At 42.7% G+C, this 20699-nt stretch overlaps 1 protein-coding gene across 5 annotated transcripts in view; it reads left to right on the plus strand.

Annotated features, from left to right (window-relative positions):
- The window catches only part of NFE2L2 (NFE2 like bZIP transcription factor 2), a 142767-nt gene that overhangs the window by 89884 nt on the left and 32184 nt on the right, over positions 1-20699 (plus strand). The window contains exon 1 of one of the 5 annotated variants that reach the window (XM_077883013.1): positions 19122-19144. The exons of 1 other annotated variant lie outside the window; for it this stretch is intronic. Coding sequence is in view for 2 of the 4 variants with exons in the window: in XM_077883009.1 (XP_077739135.1) it covers positions 19483-19527 (45 nt within the window). In the remaining 2 variants the exon portion in view is untranslated. Of the gene's footprint in view, positions 1-19121; positions 19145-19368; positions 19528-19859; positions 19951-20291; positions 20446-20699 lie in introns of those variants that run through there. 3 more of the 5 variants (XM_077883009.1, XM_077883010.1, XM_077883011.1) reach the window with 3 other exon arrangements.

A 20699-nucleotide genomic window follows, 5' to 3' on the forward strand; every position in this document is an offset into this window, starting at 1 on the left:
CTGAGCCAAAGACAGACGCTCAACCACTGAGCCACCCAGATATCCCCAGGCCTCCTGCTTTCCAGCACCCAGCCTCTAGTTCATGTCCTAAATGTGGGGGTGAGTGGGTGTTGAATAGAGAAAGGATGGAAAGAGGGAGGCAAGGGAGGAACAATGCAGGATCCCAGTGAGGCAGGACAGTACAAGCTGTCTTTAATATCCCCTTGTCTGCATGCCCTCCTTGAAGCTCCGCCCCCAGCCCCTGCCCCCTACACACACCTACTGGGATCTAAATATCTCATGATCCTCCCTTGTTCTCAACCACTCCTGAAACGTCCTTCTTAGTGCCCAAATAACAGATTTATTGATCAAGTGAACTCATCACTTTTAATGGGAACTGAAGTCAGACATGAAGACCTCGAAAGTAGATCTTAACTGTGACCTGTACAGTTAATATTCCTTCTAGGTTGCCTTACCACTTTGGTGAACCTAATTCCAGTGGAAGGATTTGAAATGGGGGGAGGAGGCGGGCAGCATAGTGGAGGATTATTTTGGGAAGAGTTCTGTGGCAAGTGTTGCCAGATTTAGCAAAGAAAAATTCTGGATGCCTGGTTGAATTGGAACTGCACATAAACAATAAATCTTTTTTTTTTTTTTTTTTTTTTTTTTAGTATAAGGATGTCCCTCCCTTGCAATATTTGTGATATACTAAAATTTACTCATCGTTTCTCTGAAATTCAGATTTAACTCAGTGCCCTATATTTTATCTGGCAACCCTGTGACCCATGATGTCTCCTAAATATGTAGCCGGTGCAGTAGAAGGCCGGGATTGCTACGGAGTTTGGAACACTTTCCAAATGTCTGGCAGAAAGGAACCAGTCCATCGGAGAGGGTATCACGGGGTGCAGTCAGGTGAACTCTCTGCTCTCAAGGCCAAGCCTGCTGATGCACGGGGGCATCTGAAGTAGGCCTGACCAAAAACCCCTGGAGACTGGCCAGGGTGCCAGTGAAAAGGCAGTCTTCTGCTGGATCCTTCCCAGAAGATACAGTGTCTGGTTCCGGTGCTGACAACTAACCTGTCTGATGGCCATTGCACTAAAACATTATTTTTAGATCTGAGGAAGGAGTGGCAGGGTTTTAAAAATAAGGCACTAGATGTAGGGAGAGCTACATCCGAGAGGCTTAGTCCTGACCTAAGGCCATGGGCCTGCTAGCATGAGACCTGGAAAAGATTAGTACTGGCAGCTTTCTACAAAAAAAAATTGCCTAATACTGAGGCCCCACACTTTTCTTACAGATATCAGACTGTGATGCTGCTTCAGGAAAATTGCTTTTTACAACCTATAATTATTTTCCCCCCAACTAATAAAGAGAGTGTTTTGTTATCTGGTTTTGGCTTCTGCACTAGATTTTACCCTGTCTGCTCTTTCAGATCTCCCGTCAGGCCTTCTTCTCCACCCTGCTCTGTGTTCTGGGAAGCTGACCCTTAGGGACACCCTCCTCCTCTGTCTTCTGGTTAGACATCAACAACAAGAGACAAGAGACATCAGCAAGAGACTGGACAGTGGGAGGACCAATACGTCAGAAGAATAGTTTTAGTATGGTTGGTGTTTATGAAAACGCTCACAGTTTCAAGAACCTGACGCAAAGCACTTGAAATAGGAACAGCTGAATCCTTCTTTAACACGATAAAATCTATGTCATCCCAAAGGCCTGCATTCTGCTTGAGAGAGAAACAGTAGGGGCAGCCCCACTAAAGTTAGGCATGATCTCTATCACCATTATTATCTAAAATTTCACTGATGGTGTTACCAGTAACAATTAGACACGATAAAGATTTCAAGTATAGAAATGGAAAAGGAAAAAAAAAAATACTCACTCTTTGCAGGTGATATGATTACGTCCAAGAAATTCAAGTGACAAATTATTAGAAACACTGAGAAAATTTAATAAAGTAGAAGGATGCAAAATTAATATACAGAAACCAATCAATGTAATATATACAAACAATATCTTATTAGAAGACAGAAAGATGAAGGAACATGCTTGCTTGATTTTTTTTTTTTAAATACTTACATTTAAAGTAGCAACAAAGAAGAGAAAATATCTAGGAATAAGTTTAACAAGAAATATAAAAGCTCTATATGTAGAAAAGTTTAAAACAAAACCAAAGGGCCCCCAAAAAATTTGAACAAGTGGAAATACATATCTGGATAGGAAAATTCTAAACAGTTAAAATGTCACTTTCTCTAACTTCATTTAAAATTTTAGCACGGGGCGCCTAGGTGGCTCAGTCCGTTGAGTGTTGGAATCTTGATTTCGGCTCAGGTCATGATCTCAGGGTTGTAGGATCGAGTCCTGCTTCGGGCTCCATACTCAGAGGGGAGTCTGCTTGAGATTCACTTCCTCTGCCCCTCCCCTGCTCACACACATTCTCCCTCTAAAATAAATAAGTAAATCTTAAAAAAAAATTTTTTTTTAACACAGTCCCCAAAAAATATCAACTTTTGTTCTTTTTTGAACTTGACAAAATAATCCTCAAATCTGTATTGGGAACAGGAGGAGAATAGCCAGGGAAGTTCTGAAAAAAAGAGAAATATGTTCTTCTGTGTGTGACAGAAGGTGGAATGGTTAACCCTACTAGATATTAAAATACATTAAAAAGCCTCAGTAATTAAAGCAGTTTCGACCTAGTCCATAACCGAACATACAGATGAGTGGAACAGATGAGAATATTCTGATATAGACCCAAAGAGATACAGGAATTAGTATGTGATAAAGGTGACATTGTAAATCGCCAGGGAAAAGAAACTATTCAATAAGTAACATTGGTATAACTGAATAGCCATCTGGAATAAAACTGGGTCCATACTTCACACTATTCAATAAAGTACATTACAAAGATATTATGTAAGTATTTAAAAGTAAAAAATTATAACTAAAATCACTAGAAGAGGGACGCCTGGGTAGCTCAGTTGGTTAAGCATCCAGCTCTTGATTTCAATTCACATCATGATCTCAGCGTTGTGAGATCAAACCCTAGATAGGGCTCTGCACTGAATGTGGAGCCTGCTTAAAATTCTCTCTCTCTCCTTCTCCCCTTCCTCTCAAAGAAATAAATAAAACAAAATCACTAGAAGAGGGCTGGCTCAGTTAGAAGAACATGTGACTCTTAATTACAGGTTGGTGAGTTTGAGTCCCATGTTGGGTGTAGAGGTTGCTAAATATAAATAAACTTAAAAAAAAGAATTTATAGTATCTAAATAATAATAATAATAAAATCACTAGAGGAAAACTATAGGAGAATTTCTTTATAACCTTGGAAGGTCTCTGTAAATGTGACTGAAAATCCAGAAGCCATTTAAAAATTGATAAATTTGATTACATAAAAAAAGTTTCTTTTGAGAATAAGAAAAATCACCATAATTAAAGTTAAAAAATAAATGACAAACTGGGAAAAAGAGTTTTCAACTCATATAACAAAGCACTAATATCCCTTGTATACAAAGCACTACTAGAAATGAGAAAGACAAAAAGTTGACAACGAAAGAGAAAAATGGGCAATGGAAATGAATAAACAACCAAAGGGTTCTGGTACAGGTTCCATCAAGCAATACCAGTTGGGTGTTCTACAATTTAACTCCATTCTGACACTATTTACCAGGAGACAGACACCCTCAAATCCCATAGGTTTAAGGATTCAGTCCTATAAGACTGCCAGCCCTCTACTTCAGATTCCAAAAGCAAGTCCACGTTGTCACCTGTGCTTCTAAAGATGGGTTATAAATCAGAGGTTCCAACAACCTTCTTCTTGGGTTTGACTAATTTTCTAGAGCAACCCACAGAACTCAAAGAAACATTTTACTTCCTAGATTACCTATTTATTATAAAAGGATAGAACTCAGGAGTAGCCAGATGGAAGAGATGCATAAGGCAAGGTATAAAGAAAGTCATGGAGTTTCCATACTCTCTGAGAGCTCTATCTTCCCAGAATCTCCACATGTTCACCAACCCGGAAGCTCTCTGAACCCCTTCCTTTAAGGCTTTTTTTTTTTTTTTTATGGAGGCTTCATTACATGGGCACGGTTGATTAGGTTATATTGGCCACTAGTGACTGAATGCAATGTCCAGTTCCTCTCCATCCCAGGAGGTCAGGGGGTTGTGACTGAAATTTCCAAGCCTCTAATCATAAGGTTGGCTCCCCTGGCAACCAACCCCCATCTTTGCGTGCCTTCCAAAAGTCACCTCGTTAACATAACAAAAGATATCTCTATTGTGACTCATCACTTAGGAAATTCCAAGAATTGTAGGAGCTCTGCCAGAAACTTATGAGGACCAAATGCATATTTCTTATTATAAATCACAAAGTCACAACCCACAGAAAAGTTCATAAATATATGAAGAGAGGTATCCCTGGGTGGCGCAGCGGTTTGGCGCCTGCCTTTGGCCCAGGGCGCGATCCTGGAGACCCGGGATTGAATCCCACGGCGGGCTCCCGGTGCATGGAGCCTGCTTCTCCCTCTGCCTATGTCTCTGCCCCTCTCTCTCTCTCTCTCTGTGACTATCATAAATAAATAAAAATTAAAAAAATATATTAAAAAATATATATATGAAGAGATATTCAACTTCACTCATAAGAGAAATGCAAATTAAAACTGTTGGTATATCATTTTTCATATATGAGATTTTCAAACATTTAAAAGTTTCATTATCTTTGTGGGATTGTAAATTGATATAACTCCTTGGAGGTCAATTTGGCAAAATCCATCAATCTTACAAATGCACATATCCTTTGACCCAACGATTCCTTGTAATCAAATATATGCTATGAATATGTTTGACACATAAAATGACCGGGGTATAAGGTTATTCACTGTAGCATTACTTGTAATAGCAAAATTGGAAACAACTCAATGTCCATCAATATGAAACTGGTTAAGTAACTCATAATGCATTCTGTATAAAGGAATATTATGCAGCCATAAAAAGATAGAAAATACATAAAAAAGAAAGAAAGGAGATGCTGTACTGATATGTAAAAATCTCCAAAACACAGTATGCACTGTCTACTACCTTTTGTGTGAAAAAAGAAAAAAAAACCATAAAATATATATACCTATAAATATGTGTTTGTATATACATAAACTACTTTAAAATGATAATCCAAGAAACCAGTAACAGTGGATCTGGAAGAGATCTAATGAATGGGAGATAAAGAAGGGAGAGAAACCTTCACCCTTCATATTTTTTAAATATTTGTATCATGTTCATACATTACCTATTCAAATATTGAATATTGTAGAAGTGCTTGTGGAAAAATCAAATACAGAAATGCCTAAGGTAGGAGTTGAATGTTCCCCTACCCTTAAACCTACACTCAGAGAAAACCAATGCGAACAGACAGCTACTGACCTGAAAATATTTCATCATTGAGAAGGAGATAGGAAAAAAAAAAAAGAGAAGGAGATAGGATACTTTTTTAAAAAATCTTGTAGTAGCCGAAGACAACACTATTTTCTGAGTCTCTGAAATGTCGTGGCACTGCCAAATCCACTTAGAACAAAGATAAGCAGTTGAAATAAATATTGACCTCCTTCTGCACACTCACCATAAGCCACTGGGCTTACATAGCACATCCAATGTGTAAGTTCGGGTATATATAAAATTAGAACTGGAAAATAATTCTGAATTAGGTAGCAATGTAAAAGTGAATGGTAGAGGCCATTAGCTCTAATGGGCTAAGTATTATGTGGATGTGAAATTAAGACATTAACATTTCAGCAAATGAAAATGTTTATGTAGTCTGAAAATTCTTGGCAATAGAACTACCGAATTCAGCCAGCAAAGGCTTCTAAATTACAAACATAAAAGGGTTTCAAAGAACACTAAAAATTATTCCTAATTTTCCACTGCTGTTATTAGAAATTAATTAGAAATATTTTCTAACTGGAATCTGACATTCCACTAGTGCAATGAAGCAAATATCACATTATGAAGAGCTCCTCAAGATCATGTTCCTTTGACTCAGAAAATTCCTTGATGAGTAGTAAATGATTGTTATAAATATCTATGAAAGAACCTATATAGCCTCCCCATTTCAAAATAAATATCAGGGTCTCTAGCAAACCAGCAGTTGATATTTTTAATAACATGTGCCTCATATAACACAACAAAACAGTGTTTATACAATACACTTTTACACTACTTTTATAAGAAGAGAGGAGTTGATGTTGAAAGAAACTTTAGAAATCAACAAGTCCATTCATACATTCATTCATTTAACAAATACTTATCAAATGTACCCATGTATCAGACAAAGTAAAAAGCAATAGGATAAAAATATGAATAGCATGGTTTTGCCCTTGAGAAACTTGCCTAACCTAACTCCTTTATTATTTTTTTTAAAGATTTTATTTTTTTAATTTTTATTTATTTATGATAGTCACAGAGAGAGAGAGAGAGAGGCAGAGACACAGGCAGAGGGAGAAGCAGGCTCCATGCACCGGGAGCCCGACGTGGGATTCGACCCCGGGTCTCCAGGATCGCGCCCTGGGCCAAAGGCAGGCGCCAAACTGCTGCGCCACCCAGGGATCCCCTATTTTTATTTTGAAGAATCACTAGGTCTCTCGAGTTCAGACCAGTAATTTTTTTGATTATGCCAAACATCAAGCATTTATGAAAATAACGAAATCTAAAAGAATGGCAATTGCCCATTATTACTTCAATGCTTCTCACATAATAATTTTTGGGTTTTGGATTATCATTTCAGAGGATCTAACTGCTCTTCATCTTCCCAAGTAACTTTATATACATTATGACAGCTTCACAAAACTTTCATTTCACAGATGAGGAAATTGATGTCAGTGAGATTAATCAACCTTCCCTACATCACACGGCTAGTGAGTGAACCCAGACCTGTCTGTCTCTAGTGCTCATATTCTTTCCACCATAATACCCAGCAGGTTCGTCAAAATGTCAGCTTTAGAAATTGTAATTAGTATTAATACTTTAAGAATACCTGATTATCATTTTGATTGTTAAAATTCTGCTACTGCACAGAGAATTTCTTAGAGAAAAGCACATTGTAACTGTACACAATGTATTTCTGAGCTCCTTAATGACAGTTCAAGAAAACCATGAAATGACACTGGATAACTATTCATTTTGGTTATTACAATACTCTCCATTAAAATGATCAATGTATAAATGAGGTTAGTTGGTTTTTTCCAACATCTATTCCTTTACCTTTTTATCCTCAAACCTTCCAACAGTCTGATCTTTTGTACATTTGAATTGCTTTGCTCTATGTCTTTTGAATATCCATATCAAGTCACTATATTTTTTAAGTTACTATCATATTTTTACATTATATTATTATTACATTCTTTAAAAAGGTACCCGATTTTTTTTCTTTTAGCCACATTGATGTGACTCTCCTCCTAAAACACATACTCCTCTACTTTTAAGCCTTCCAAGGAGCAAGACATTCACTTTACAGTGAATTATTGATGCATAGCTCACTCAGAGCAGGGTTTGGATTTTTGCAATCATGAAGATGATCTATAGTAAAAGAGATAATGTGAGTACAGTCCTGTGATTGAATCTGCCACTGATTGTCAGTTAGTTTTGAAGAACCTTAGACCTTGGAATCAGACCATAAAATCTGAATCTCATTCCGTAGAGTCATATTCTTCAAATTCATCCGTGAGCAACTAGCAATCACATACAAGTTTCTAGGGGCCCTTGTAATTTCTTTATTTTTTAAATGTATTTATAGATTTGGATCACTAGGAGAAGGTTAGTAAGCAGCAATTAAGAAAGAAAAGGAAAAATGTGGAAATCTTAAATTGAATTTCAACATAAAAACTTTTTTTTTTTTTTTAATTTTTTTTTTAACTTTTATTTATTTATGATAGTCACAGAGAGAGAGAGAGAGGCAGAGACACAGGCAGAGGGAGAAGCAGGCTCCATGCACCGGGAGCCCGATGTGGGATTCGATCCTGGGTCTCCAGGATCGCGCCCTGGGCCAAAGGCAGGCGCCAAACCGCTGCGCCACCCAGGGATCCCGAATTTCAACATAAAAACTATAGTACAGTGTATATAGCTTTATTATACCCCAATAGCATGGAATTATGCTACACCCTCAAAGTATGCCATACACTTAAATGAAGTCCATGGCAAAAATTATGGTACAGATCATAGTCCCTACGTTATTGAAGTATTCACAAATACTTAATTTATTGTGAATAAATTATTGCAAATAATGATTGGGTGGTATCTTGGGACCTACGTTGGCCCAATGAAAAAGTAAAGGTTTTGGAATGAGCTAAACCTAGGATTTCATAGTAGTAGGTGCCCAATAAACTCAAGTCTCACATGGGATACTTCACAGAGTACATGTAATGATTTTTTATTAAATTGAATTGATTAAAAGGAAATTAAGTGTTGGCGTTATATGACCTTCCTCCTGGAATGGACAACTGAAATTGAAAGGACATATTTCCTGCTGACAATACAATACTTACTTCCCCAGAACACTAAAACAGATCAACTTTAGCAAGCAATGTCTCCATAGTGTTCCTTTATGGAGAAGTTTATATTATACGCAGAAACTTCCTCTATCTTATAAATAAGTATTGTCACAAAATATCTATTCCGTGTTTAGGTCTTTGTTGTTATCATTGTTAATAAATCTTCAATGACCTTGTCAGGATAGTTAATAGAAAAGTTTAACCAATTCAGTTTAAATTGTTTATGGTATCAACTAGGGTTTCTAGGAGAGAGGAATCCGGGTGCCTGGGTGGTTCAGTCAGTTAAGTGTTTGCCTTTGACTCAGGTCATGATCTCAGGGTCCTGAGATCAAGCCTTATGTCATGCCTCCTGCTCAGCAGGGAGTCTATTTCTACCTTTGGCCCTCCTCCCACTCGTGTTCTCTCTCTCTCACTGTCTGAAATAAATAAATAAAACCCTTAAAAAACAAAACAAAAAGAGAGGAGTCAAGGAGGTTAAACAAAGAGGTAATAGTTGTTGCTTCTCAACAGAGTTCAGGAAGCATGAGTAAGTAGGTCCATCAATCCATGGAGCATGGAAGAAGTTCTGAAATATCAGTAGAAGGTAAAAGCTTAATATTTTGTAGTTTATTTACAAACTCAAATTTGCATTAATACACATATTTTATATTTTCTGGAATTTTACTGTCATTTAAATCAATAGTTAATGATATTTCCTTCCCATAATTCCTCTTTGATTATCTAACAGCAAAGTTTCTTTATTTTTATTTTATTTTATTTTCTTAGGGGGAGGGGGAAGGGGCAGAAGGAGAGGGAGAGAATCTTAAGCAGGCTCCACACCCAGCATGGAGCCAACGGAGGGGTGGGGGCTCAATTTCAGAACCTCGAGATCCTGACCTGAGCCAAAATCAAGAGTTGGACATTTAATGGACTGAGCCACCCTGGCACCCCTAATGGCAAAATTTATAACAATGATGCATAGTGTAGGGTTGTATCCCTTCCTCTCAGTCAATGTATAGGAAACATTATATTATACATTAAAACTGCTGTGCCAGGAAAAGATAATCAACATCTTTAGTCATAAGAGGAATTAAAATTAAATGCAAATTAAAACCACAATCACACACACAAATGACTATACCAAGTAATCTTAGCAAGAATGTGGAGACACTGGAACTCTAATAGATTGGGGAGGAGCAGAGGGAGAGGGATAGAGAGAGTCTCAAGCAGACACTCCACAGAGTGGGGAGACTGACTGGGGGCTTGACTCCACACCCTGAGATCATGACTGGAGCTGAAATCAAGAGATGGATACTTAATGGACTGAGCCACGCAGGTGCCCCTAGCAGATTCTTACAAAGTTAAAACATACTCCTACCATGTGACCCAACCATTCTACTCCTAGCAGAAATGAAATGTATATTCATACAAAGACTTGTATGTGAATGACCAGCAGCTTTATTCATAGCTTAAAAATGGAAACAACCCAGTGTCTATCAATTTGTGAATGAATAAACAAATAGTGCCACAACCATACAATAAATACTATTCAACAATAAAAAACGAGCAGCCCAGGTGGCTCAGTGATTTAGTGCTGCCTTCAGCCAAGGGCCTGATCCTGGAGACCCAGGATCGAGTCCCACATCAGGCTTCCTGCAGGGAGCCTGGTTCTCCCTCTGCCTGTGTCTTTGCTTCTCTCTCTCTCTCTCTCTCTCTGTGTGTCTCTCATGAATAAATAAATAAAATCTTAAAAAATAAAAGGAAACATCATACTATTAAAAAAACAATTAAGAGCAATTAACTATTAATAAATGCAAAAACATATGTATCAAATCTCAACTATGTGCAGTGAAAGAAGCCGATTTAAAGAGTACAAATTGGGGATCCCTGGGTGGCGCAGCGGTTTAGCGCCTGCCTTTGGCGCAGGGCGCGATCCTGGAGACCCGGGATTGAATCCCACGTCGGGCTCCCAGTGCATGGAGCCTGCTTCTCCCTCTGCCTATGTCTCTGCCTCTCTCTCTCTCTCTCTCTCTGTGTGACTATCATAAATAAATAAAAGTTAAAAAAGAAAAAAAAAAAGAGTACAAATTGTATGATTTCACTTACAGTATTCTAGAACATGCAAACTAATCCATAGTTCCAGAAAGTAGATCAGTGGTTGCCTGGGGATGGAATAGGGGACAGGGAGAAGCAGGCAAACTCTGGGAGTGATGGATATAGTTATCTTGATTGTGTTGATGGCTTCACACGTAAACATCAAAACTTATTAAAAAATTATTGTATGTCACCTAAACATAAAGTGGTTTTATTTTTTTAAGATTTATTTATTTCACTGAGAGAGTATGAGTGGGGGGAGGGGCCGAGGGAGAATATCTCAAGCAGACTCCCCACTGAGCTCAAAGCCTGACTCAGTGCTCAGTCCCACCACCCATGAGATCACCACCTTAGCCAAAAGGAAGATTCAGTTGCTCTACCGACTAAGTCACCCAGATGCCCCCTCAAGCTGTTTCTTTTTGGGGGGGAAGCAGTGTGCCGATTTTTCATAAAAATATAGAGACAACCCTGCCATTAGGTTGGCTAGATCCACTGCCTCTTTCTGCAGCAATCACCACTTCCTGGCTGTGAGCAATGGTGATGTTTAATTACTGGACCTCAAGGGTCTTGAGGATAGAATCCATGTTTAATTCATCTGGGTCGTCCCCTCAAACCCCCAACATGGTGATCCTCATCAACTGTTATTTTTTATTTTATTTATTTTTAAGATTTTATTATTTATTCATGAGAATACACAGAGAGGAGACAGAGAGAGAGGCACAGGCACAAGCAGAGGGAGAAGTAGGCTCCATGCAGGGAGCCCAATGTGGGACTGGATCCGGGGTCTCCAGGGTCACTCCCTGGGATGAAGGCAGGCGCTAAACTGCTGAGCCATCTGGGCTGCCCAACTGTTATTTTTTAAATGAGTAAATTGCCTGGATACTTTTTAGCAAAACATTTCAGAAAACAGTTCTACTCAAATCCCCTCATAACCCTTGTTTTTTGTTCGTTTGTTTGTTGACATCTAAGGGAACCAGCAAATCTCTGTGCTTAAGGACTATAGTGCCAAAGCGACCTACTCAGTTGCTTACTAATTGCTTGGCCATAGATTAAAAAAATAGCTAGCTGCTTCCAGGCCTCCATGTCCTCATTTTTAGTGTAGTTAATAATATACCTATGTCATTGGTTTTCTGAGAGGATTAAATAAAACGATCCATGTAAAGTGCATGGCCCATAGTCAAAACCCTTATTTTATTTTATTTTATTTTATTTTATTTTATTTTATTTTATTATTAAGATTTTATTTATTTATTTGAGACAGAGATAGAGAGAGAACAAGCAGGGGAAGGGAAGGAAGGAAAGAGAGAAGTAGGCTCTCCACTGAATTGGAAGCCTGATGTGAGACTTGATCCTAGGACATGAAGGTCATGACCTGAGCCAAAGTCAGACACTTAACCAACTGAGCCACCCAGACACCCCTCAAAACTTAATTTTTAAAAGGCAAGTGAATTCATACATTTACCATTACAAACTTCTTAAAATTTATGAACCCCAGAGACTGAAATATTTTCTCTCTCTTCAGGAGAAGGAAATGTGATGAACAGATACCTAAACCTTACTAGGAAAGATAGCTTTCAACTGGCAGCAAAGTTACCTGCATGTTAAGCTTTTTAGAAGCACACAACCAGAGGAATTTAATTTATTGGAAGAAGTGCAAGACTTATAATAGTTTATAGTCTTTAAGTCTTTTTATAAAAGATTTTATTTATTTATTCATGAGAGACAGAGACAGAGAGACAGAGAGAGAGAGGCAGAGACACAGGCAGAGGGAGAAGCAGATTCCACACAGGGAACCCATGTGGGACTCGATCCCAGGACCCCAGGATCATGCCCTGAGCCGAAGGCAGATGCTCAACCCCTGAGCCACCCAGGCGTCCCACTTTTAAGATTTTATTTGTTTATAGTCTTGTCAGTACATTTTATAAAAGGCTCCTAGACCTTTTCATTGAAACAGAAAAATAAAAACCCTACCATTAGGTAGAAAGGCCGAAGTTGCAAACGGTCCATTTAGTTTTTTCTTGCCCTTCACTTTGAGGTTCTTCTACATGTAGAAATTCTGTTCTCTTATTTGTTTGCAAGTTTTCTCTCTAGTGAAAAATACTCTATCATTCTGTCCACGGGGAATTAATTAAACAGAATGTGGAAAAATGTAATCTCCATGGAGCCTTGCTGTCAGTAGTCTCAGTAAATATAGCACAGCCAAGGGACTCTACAGAGACCTGACCTAGAGTGGACTGAGCCTGGCTTTAGAATCGGCCAGCTTCAGAAAATAGTTTTCTTGAGCTTTGAGCAACTCACATCATCGTTTTGTAGCCCTCTGATTTATATTATTGGACCTACTCCTGTCTCCATGATTTGTAGGGAATATTTTTTAAATACATGAAATAATTATAACATTAATAAACTGAGTTATTAATCTCCTCCAAAAATAAGTTGCTGGCATGTAAATAAAATTTATAACTGACCTTTAGGGCTGGTCAGTACTAAATTTGCCTTTCAAAGTCCTAGTCAATTTGTTGCATGGGAAGAAAGTAATGCCAGGATCAGGAAATATTACTCCACTCCTGGCTCTGCCAATAGCTAGCTCTGTGATCACTGGTAACCACCTCACCCCTCAGTTTCCTCAAATGTAAAAGTAGAGAATCGGGCTAGATTAGTGAGGAAAAACACCTTGTGTGTGCCACTACTCCAGCCATTCTGTGTCTGTAGTAGACGTTATTAATCAATCACTGAAAGTTTTAAACCAAACTGGGAAGCTGCTTCTGAATTCTCAACAAAGCATCGTAGAGTTGGCAATCAAAGTAAAACTTACTTGCCGTCTTTGGGCCAGAAGATCTTTAAAGGTTCTTTTAACTCCAATATTTGGCTCAAAGGCCAAAATGAAAATCTATGAAATAGCAAATGCCAAAGGACAAATACCTTGGCAAATCTTACTTCTCTTTTGCACAGTCCAGTCTGAGAGTGTTAATAAAGACTTTGTCTGAAAGGCCCATCCATGAGGATACTTTGCTCTTCCATGATTGTATTCAGCTTTTTGTTTGTCCAAAATGAAAAGTTTCATTTTTCCCCCCAATTCTAAAAATGCTTACTGTAAATATTTGAACAGTGCAGAAAAATACAAAATAAAAGGAAAAGTTATCTGATATCTAACACCCATTATTAATATTTGGTAACTGGCCTTGCAGACATAGCTCTAGGTATAAGTGTTTTTATGTACTCTATTTTTTTTTTATATGGCAAAGTTATGTATGGGCAAATTTGAGTATCACTCCAAAGCTGTGGTTTAGTCTCTACTCAATGTACTCAAAATTCCATCTTTGTCTCGGGGCTCTGATTCTGCTGAATGAAACTTTGCAAATATAGCAATAGATTGAAAGAGCAAAGGATCTTTAGACCCTTACCACATCCGTACTTAAAGATGTGGTCAAATTCTCCAGGCTCCACTCTAGTAAATACAGAATGGAAAGATTTACAAAGCCTGTGGTTAAAATTCAATTTGAAAATGAAATGGACCCAGTGACTTGGGAGAAAAGCAAGTGTTCCTCCATTTCCCCATGTCTCACCCCAATTTTTTTACTCAATATTATAGAAGTAATATATGTTTATTTAGGAAAATACAGACAGGCAAAAATGAGAAAAATAAAATCATAAGTAATCTAACTAATCAGAGTAATTATGATTGGGCACTCGGACGGCTCAGTTGGTTAAGCATCTGCCTTCTGCTCTGGTCCCAGAAGCTCCCAAGGTCCCAGGATGGAGCCCATGTTGGCCCTGAGCCTGCTCCTCCCTCCCGTTGCCCCTCTCATCCAATCATGCTCTCTCTCTCTCTCAAATAAATAAATAAATAAATAAATAAATAAAATCTTTTAAAAAAAAGAGTAAGTATGATTATCATTTTGGAGCATATGTTCAGTTTTTTTTTCTATGCATATATATTTATATAAGCATCAACACACAATTCTAAAGTACTCTTTAAATGGGTTTTTCTCTTCACTCAGGGCACTGCAGTTTCTGCAGAGCATTGTTCCTATTATCAGCAGGAAACTATACAAGTTAAAACTGGCTTTGGAGATAGTTCTCTGTATCAGTAGTTTGCATAGTGAGGTATGCACACCAAGGAACCAAGGTTATGGGTGTGTTTTGAAGTTAATACACCTATTATTTAGAACACTGCTATACAGGAGTTCAGTTTATCCACTGGGCATGCTGCTCCCAAAGTTCAAATTCCCTCAGCAGATATTCAGCAAGTCTCTTACATAACTGGTATAAATGAAGTCATGTCAGAGCCAGAATTTCTATATGCATTTATATCTCCATTTATTTAATTGATGAAATGTCTGTGTTTCTTACGTGTATTCTGGTAAGAATATCTCATCATCTGGGATCCCTGGGTGGCGCAGCGGTTTGGCGCCTGTCTTTGGCCCGGGGCGTGATCCTGGAGACCCGGGATCAAATCCCACGTCGGGCTCCCGGTGCACGGAGCCTGCTTCTCCCTCTGCCTGTGTCTCTGCGCCTCTCTCTCTCTCTGTGACTATCATAAATAAATTAAAAAAATTAAAAAAAAAAACTTAAAAAAAAAAAAAGAATATCTCATCATCTACCATCATCTATCTAATAGTATGATACTGATACACGCTGTGAGAAGGTGACATACTTTGGATGTAGCAACAAGTATACATTATAGGAAAGATACCTTCCTCACTCACAGGGAAATCAATTTGCTTCTAAGGGTTTGAGACTCTATTAAGTTGCTAAATACCATCCCTATATGTGCTTCCAATAATGGTTAACAAACAAAAAGCAGCCAGGAAAAACTTTGCCTTTGATATTTAATATATGCTATTTCGTTATCTATTGCTGCAAAACAAGCCACCCCCAAAATTTAGTGGCTGAAAACAATTGACCATAGTCTCTTGCAATTCTTTGGGCTGATTAGGCACAGCCAGGCAGTCTTCTCTAGGTCTTGCTTGGAGTCTCTCGTTGATGATGTCAGATGGCAGCTGGGGCTGGAGTTAGGGAGACTTGGCTAAGTGGGCCGGAAGTTTCCTAGACCGTTTCTTCACTCACATATCTGGTGCTTTGGTTCACATAGCCTCCCTCTCCACCTGGAGTCTCATCCCTCAGGGTTTTCTCTGTGGCCTCTCTTCCCATGAGGATAGACTTTCTCCATGAATGCTGACTTCTAAGTATAAAATTAAAAGCTTTCAGGACTTTTTAAGGCTTAGGCAGAGTCCTGGCTTAGTATCAGATTCAGCCTCTTTCTACAAGTTAAAGCAACTCAGGGCCAGCCTTGATTCAATGTGGGGGGACTATAGAAGCACATCAGTATGAGGAGGGGGTGGTTCATTGGGCACCATTTTTGGAAACTAGTTACCCAATATTTTCCAACTGTAAGTTAGACAAATTTAGAATTTCCACTATAGGGGATCCCTGGGTGGCTCAGCGGTTTAGCGTCTGCCTTCAGCCAGGGCGTGATCCTGGAGTCCTGGGATCGGGTCCCATGTCCGGCTCCCTGCATGGAGCCTGCTTCTCCCTCTGTCTGTCTCTGCCTGCCCCCCTCTGTGTCTGTCTCTCATGAATAAATAAATAAAATCTTAAAAAAAAAAGTGTACTCTGTGTTTGAGCCAGATAGTATCCACTATAACGTGTTATAGTAGAAATTATTATTTTTTTAAGATTTTATTTATTTATTCATGAGAGACACAGAGAGAGAGGCAGAGACACAGGCAAAGAGAGGAGAAGCAGGCTCCCCATAGGGAGCCAAAGGCAGAGGCTCAACCACTGAGCCACCCAGGCGTCCCAAACATGGAGTACAATTAAAAAGAAAGTGAGGGATCCCTGGGTGGCGCAGCGGTTTGGCGCCTGCCTTTGGCCCAGGGCACGATCCTGGAGACGCCGGATCGAATCCCACGTCAGGCTCCCGGTGCATGGAGCCTGCTTCTCCCTCTGCCTGTGTCTCTGCCTCTCTCTCTCTCTCTCTGTGACTATCATAAATAAATAAAATCTTTAAAAAAAAAAAAAAAAAAGAAAGTGAAAAGAAGGGGGAAGAAGCCTCAAAGTGATGAAGGATTTTGAAGCAGTAGATCTCTTGCAATCTCTCTTGAAAAGGCTTTCATAGCCTTGCCAACTTGGCAGGTTATTTTATTTATTTTTTTTAATTTTTATTTATTTATGATAGTCACAGAGAGAGAGAGAGGCAGAGACACAGGCAGAGGGAGAAGCAGGCCCCACGCACCGGGAGCCCGACGCGGGAATCGATCCCAGGTCTCCAGGATCGCGCCCTGGGCCAAAGACAGGCGCCAAACCGCTGCGCCACCCAGGGATCCCCAACTTGGCAGGTTAGATCACAGAGAAGAAGGTGAAATAAATGGGTCATTGCATCACCACTATCCAAACTTTGTGTGCTCAGAAGACTTAACTGATGATTTTTATTTTTTACAATAACTCTTTTTTTTTTTTTTTTTATTTATGATAGTCACACAGAGAGAGAGAGAGAGGCAGAGACACAGGCAGAGGGAGAAGCAAGCTCCATGCACCGGGAGCCCGACGTGGGATTCGATCCTGGGTCTCCAGGATCGCGCCCTGGTCCAAAGGCAGGCGCCAAACCGCTGTGCCACCCAGGGATCCCTACAATAACTCTAGAACAAAGTATTATAATTCTGAAATATTTGAAGCATATAGAAAGTGTCGTCTTTCCAAAGACAGCAGAGAATTCAGACAGTAAAGATTCCCATGGCACCGGGACACAAGAGGAAAACCAGCATCCTCTTCCCTGTTCCTCTGGAGCTTCTCAAAGTGTCTGTGCCCCCACAGCACAATAGTCTAGAGGGCAAAGAAGGGCCCAGGTTCTCACATGGAGACGTCATTTCAGCGTCTACAAAGACTGGGAACTTCTTTGACACAGATAGTCTGAGACTGGAGTTCCCTTTCCTGGTGTGGAACCACCCCTTAACATCAAGCAGCTTTTCATTAATGTTTATTTTTCTTTAACATGTTTAGACTGTTATCATAGTATTCTCCTCCCTTTGAAAATATGTACTCTGGAGGTGCCTAAAATAATACATTCCTAGCAACTGCAGTTTTGAAAAATAAAGGTTATTTCATTCATTAAACTCAATGGAAATTTGTTGCTTAACAGGAAATACCAAACACTTTATAAACTCCTTGAGGGCAGCAACTGTGCCATATACGACTTTGGTATCTCCTACCTCCTGGGTTCATGGTCCACTTTCTCCCAAGTAGTAGTTCTAATAAGTAACTGGAATTGTTAAATAATATACTCTTGTGCCCTTCTTTGATGCAGATATGTCTTTTCATTATGTCTCTGCATGTCTCATGTCAGGTTCATTGTAAATAATTGCTCCTAAGCTTGTTTTCGGTGTGCAGATCATTTTGCAGGCTCTTCAAATAACAGCTGAAAAGGTTTAATTCAAGTTGAAGAAGTTTGCTTTAATTACAAGCAATTAATTTAGGCTTCACTTACCTCAAGGAATATTTGATCATATAAATTTACAGATAATCCTGGGAGTGTCAAATTATGCAACCAACAGAGGGTAAATTCTTTGCAGTTTTTTGGGCGTTGATCTGCAATAGTCAGGCTTGGCTTTTTTTGTTGTTGTTGTTCCCGTCAGGTTTTTGAATGAAATAGTAGAACTTCTGCCAACACAGTCTACTTCACCTGACTTTGCATAATTCCAAAAAACTGGAAACTAAAAACAGGCATTATTTTAAAGAGTTAGATTGTTAATGCCCAAAAGAAAAACCATCTATCTCTTCTCTCTTAAATCGTAGATTTCACAACATTCCTGTTTTCAAGTACTTGAAGTTTTTTGTGGACGATTAAATTCTAGATAACCTCTTTTAATGTAAAACGTAATACATATTCATTGTAGACTTTACATATACGTAAAGTAACGCGAAAGATCAAAATCATTCGTGACGTTACAACTCCTATTTTGGTGAACAACTTTCCATTTCTTTTCCTGGACACATCGTTTCCGCAAGACGGGTCCATACTACACAAACGATTTTGTAACCTGGGTCGTCTTTATTTTCATTTCTAAAATCCAAAGCTGGGTCCGCGACGCTCTAGGCGGGGGTGGGGGCGGGGGCGGGGGCGGAGATCTCTTGCTGGGCAGTGCTGACCACTGTCCCACCCAGAGGGGCCTCCCCGCTTGCGCGCGGCGACCCGGGCCGGGCCGGAGGGCAGCGCGTGGGAGCGCGCGGAGGGCGTTCAGGGTCACCGCGAGCACGAGCTCCCCGCGCGGCCCGCCCGCTTCGCCCCGTGCGAGTCCCGCTGGCCCGGCCCCGGGCTGGGGGGGGGGGGGGGCGCGGAGGGCGAGAGGGCGGCTCGCGCGGCGCAGGGCCCGGGGCCAACCTTCAGCCCGGCCGCAGGGCTGGCGCCGCTCTCGGGCGCGCGGGGAGATAAGGCGGGGCAGAGCCCGGTAGCGGCGCCCCGGCCGGGTCGGCAGGCGTGTTGGCTCCAACTGTTCAAACTGTTTCAAAGCGGCCGAACCCGAGCGACCTTCGGCCAACAGCTCTTAATCTCGCGGCCCGGGAGCGTAGGTTTTACTTGCGGGGCGGGGGGGGGGGGGAACGGGGAGCTCCCGCCCCCCCGCCCGCGGCCGCCCAGGGGGACCCCCGCCCGCGGCCAGCGAGCCTCTTGCGTCAGCCGGGGCGGGGGCGGGGGCGGGGGCGGGGGATTTTCGGAAGCTCGGCCCGCGCCGCCGGCCCGGGAAGGAAGGGCCCGGGCTCTTGCCCCGCCCTCGGGGCGGGGGCGGGGGCGGAGCGGGGCGGCAGCCGGGCTGGCCACTCGGGCCGCGTCGCGGAGCAGCGAGCGCCGGGGAGCCCGGAGCAGCGCCGCCGTCGGGGAGCGCCAGAGCACGGGGCCCCGCTCACCATGATGGACCTGGAGCTGCCGCCGCCCGGACTGCCGTCGCAGCAGGTGCTGCCCCGACCCGGGAGCCCAGGCGGTGCCCGACGGGGCCCAGGGGCGCGGGGGGGCCGGCGCCTCCCGTCCACGGCCCGAGGCTGAGCCGCTGCGCCTGCGCCGGGCCGGAGGGGGGGCGGCAACCCGAGGGGCCGCGAGCACCCCGGGGGCAGCGGGGGCGGCGGGGGTGCGGCCCCGAGGGCGCGGGGGGGAGGCTAGAGGCCGCGTCCGCGCGCGCGGGGGAGGGGGCCTGTGCCGCCGCGCCGCCCGCCCCGGCAGCTGCGCCCCGGGAGCCCCGGCCGCCCCCCGGGGCGTGAGCGGGCAGGGGCAGGGGCGGGGGCGGTCCGAGCCGGCGCGGCCCGGCCCTTCCGGGGCTGCGCTGCTCCTCCGCTCGGAGCCGGCGAAATGTGCCTAGTCACGGGGCCGCTCTCGGGGGAGGTGAGGCCCCCTCCGGCCCGGGCCCCGGAGCCCCCGCCCGGCCGCCGCCGCCGTCCAGGGGCGCTGCAGTGCGCAGCCCGCAGTGGGAGGCGGGCGGGAGCGCGCGACCCCGCGCGGGGAGGGAGCAGGGCGCTGGGCGCGCGGCGGTGCCCCGACGTGCGGCGGCCGGAGCGGGCGGCGCTCGCTGCCCCGCGGGCTGGGGCCCGGCCGCGCCCCGGCTTCTCGGCCCGGCGGAGCGTCCCGGGGGCGCGCGACTGCTGCGTGGGCGCGGCCTGGGCGCCCGCGGCCGGTCGGCCGTCGCGGCGGCCCTCGGGGGGCCCTGTGCGGCTGCCCGGCCTGCGCCCCCGCCGCGCCGGGTCACGGGCCGGGCCGGGCCGCGCGGCCGCTGTTGCGCAACTGCTGTTTTCCCCTGGGCGCTTTGTCTTGGGCTCCAGCGTCCCAGAACCGCGGCTCCAAAATGTGTGAGGCCGGGTGTTCTGCCCTGCGCTGTCAAGGGTAAGGCTTTGGAGCGCACCAGCGTTTCTGTGGATTTTCCGGCCGTCCTGGGATCTTGGTCTCGTGGACGCTTCGTACAGTTTCTCGTCTCCGTTTGCTTGAGAACTTGCCTCGAGGTCCTAGCACGGTGCTTGCTTGCCCTTTTTTTTTTTTTTTCTTTTTTGGCTATAGGGCAGAGGGAGGGACGCTTGTGTTGCATAATGTTTTGCTAACGAGTTTTGTAAATTGTCATAAAAGTGAGAGCAAGTTTCTGT

This window comes from Canis aureus, chromosome 34 (assembly GCF_053574225.1).
Source record: "Canis aureus isolate CA01 chromosome 34, VMU_Caureus_v.1.0, whole genome shotgun sequence".
Lineage (NCBI taxonomy): Eukaryota > Metazoa > Chordata > Mammalia > Carnivora > Canidae > Canis > Canis aureus.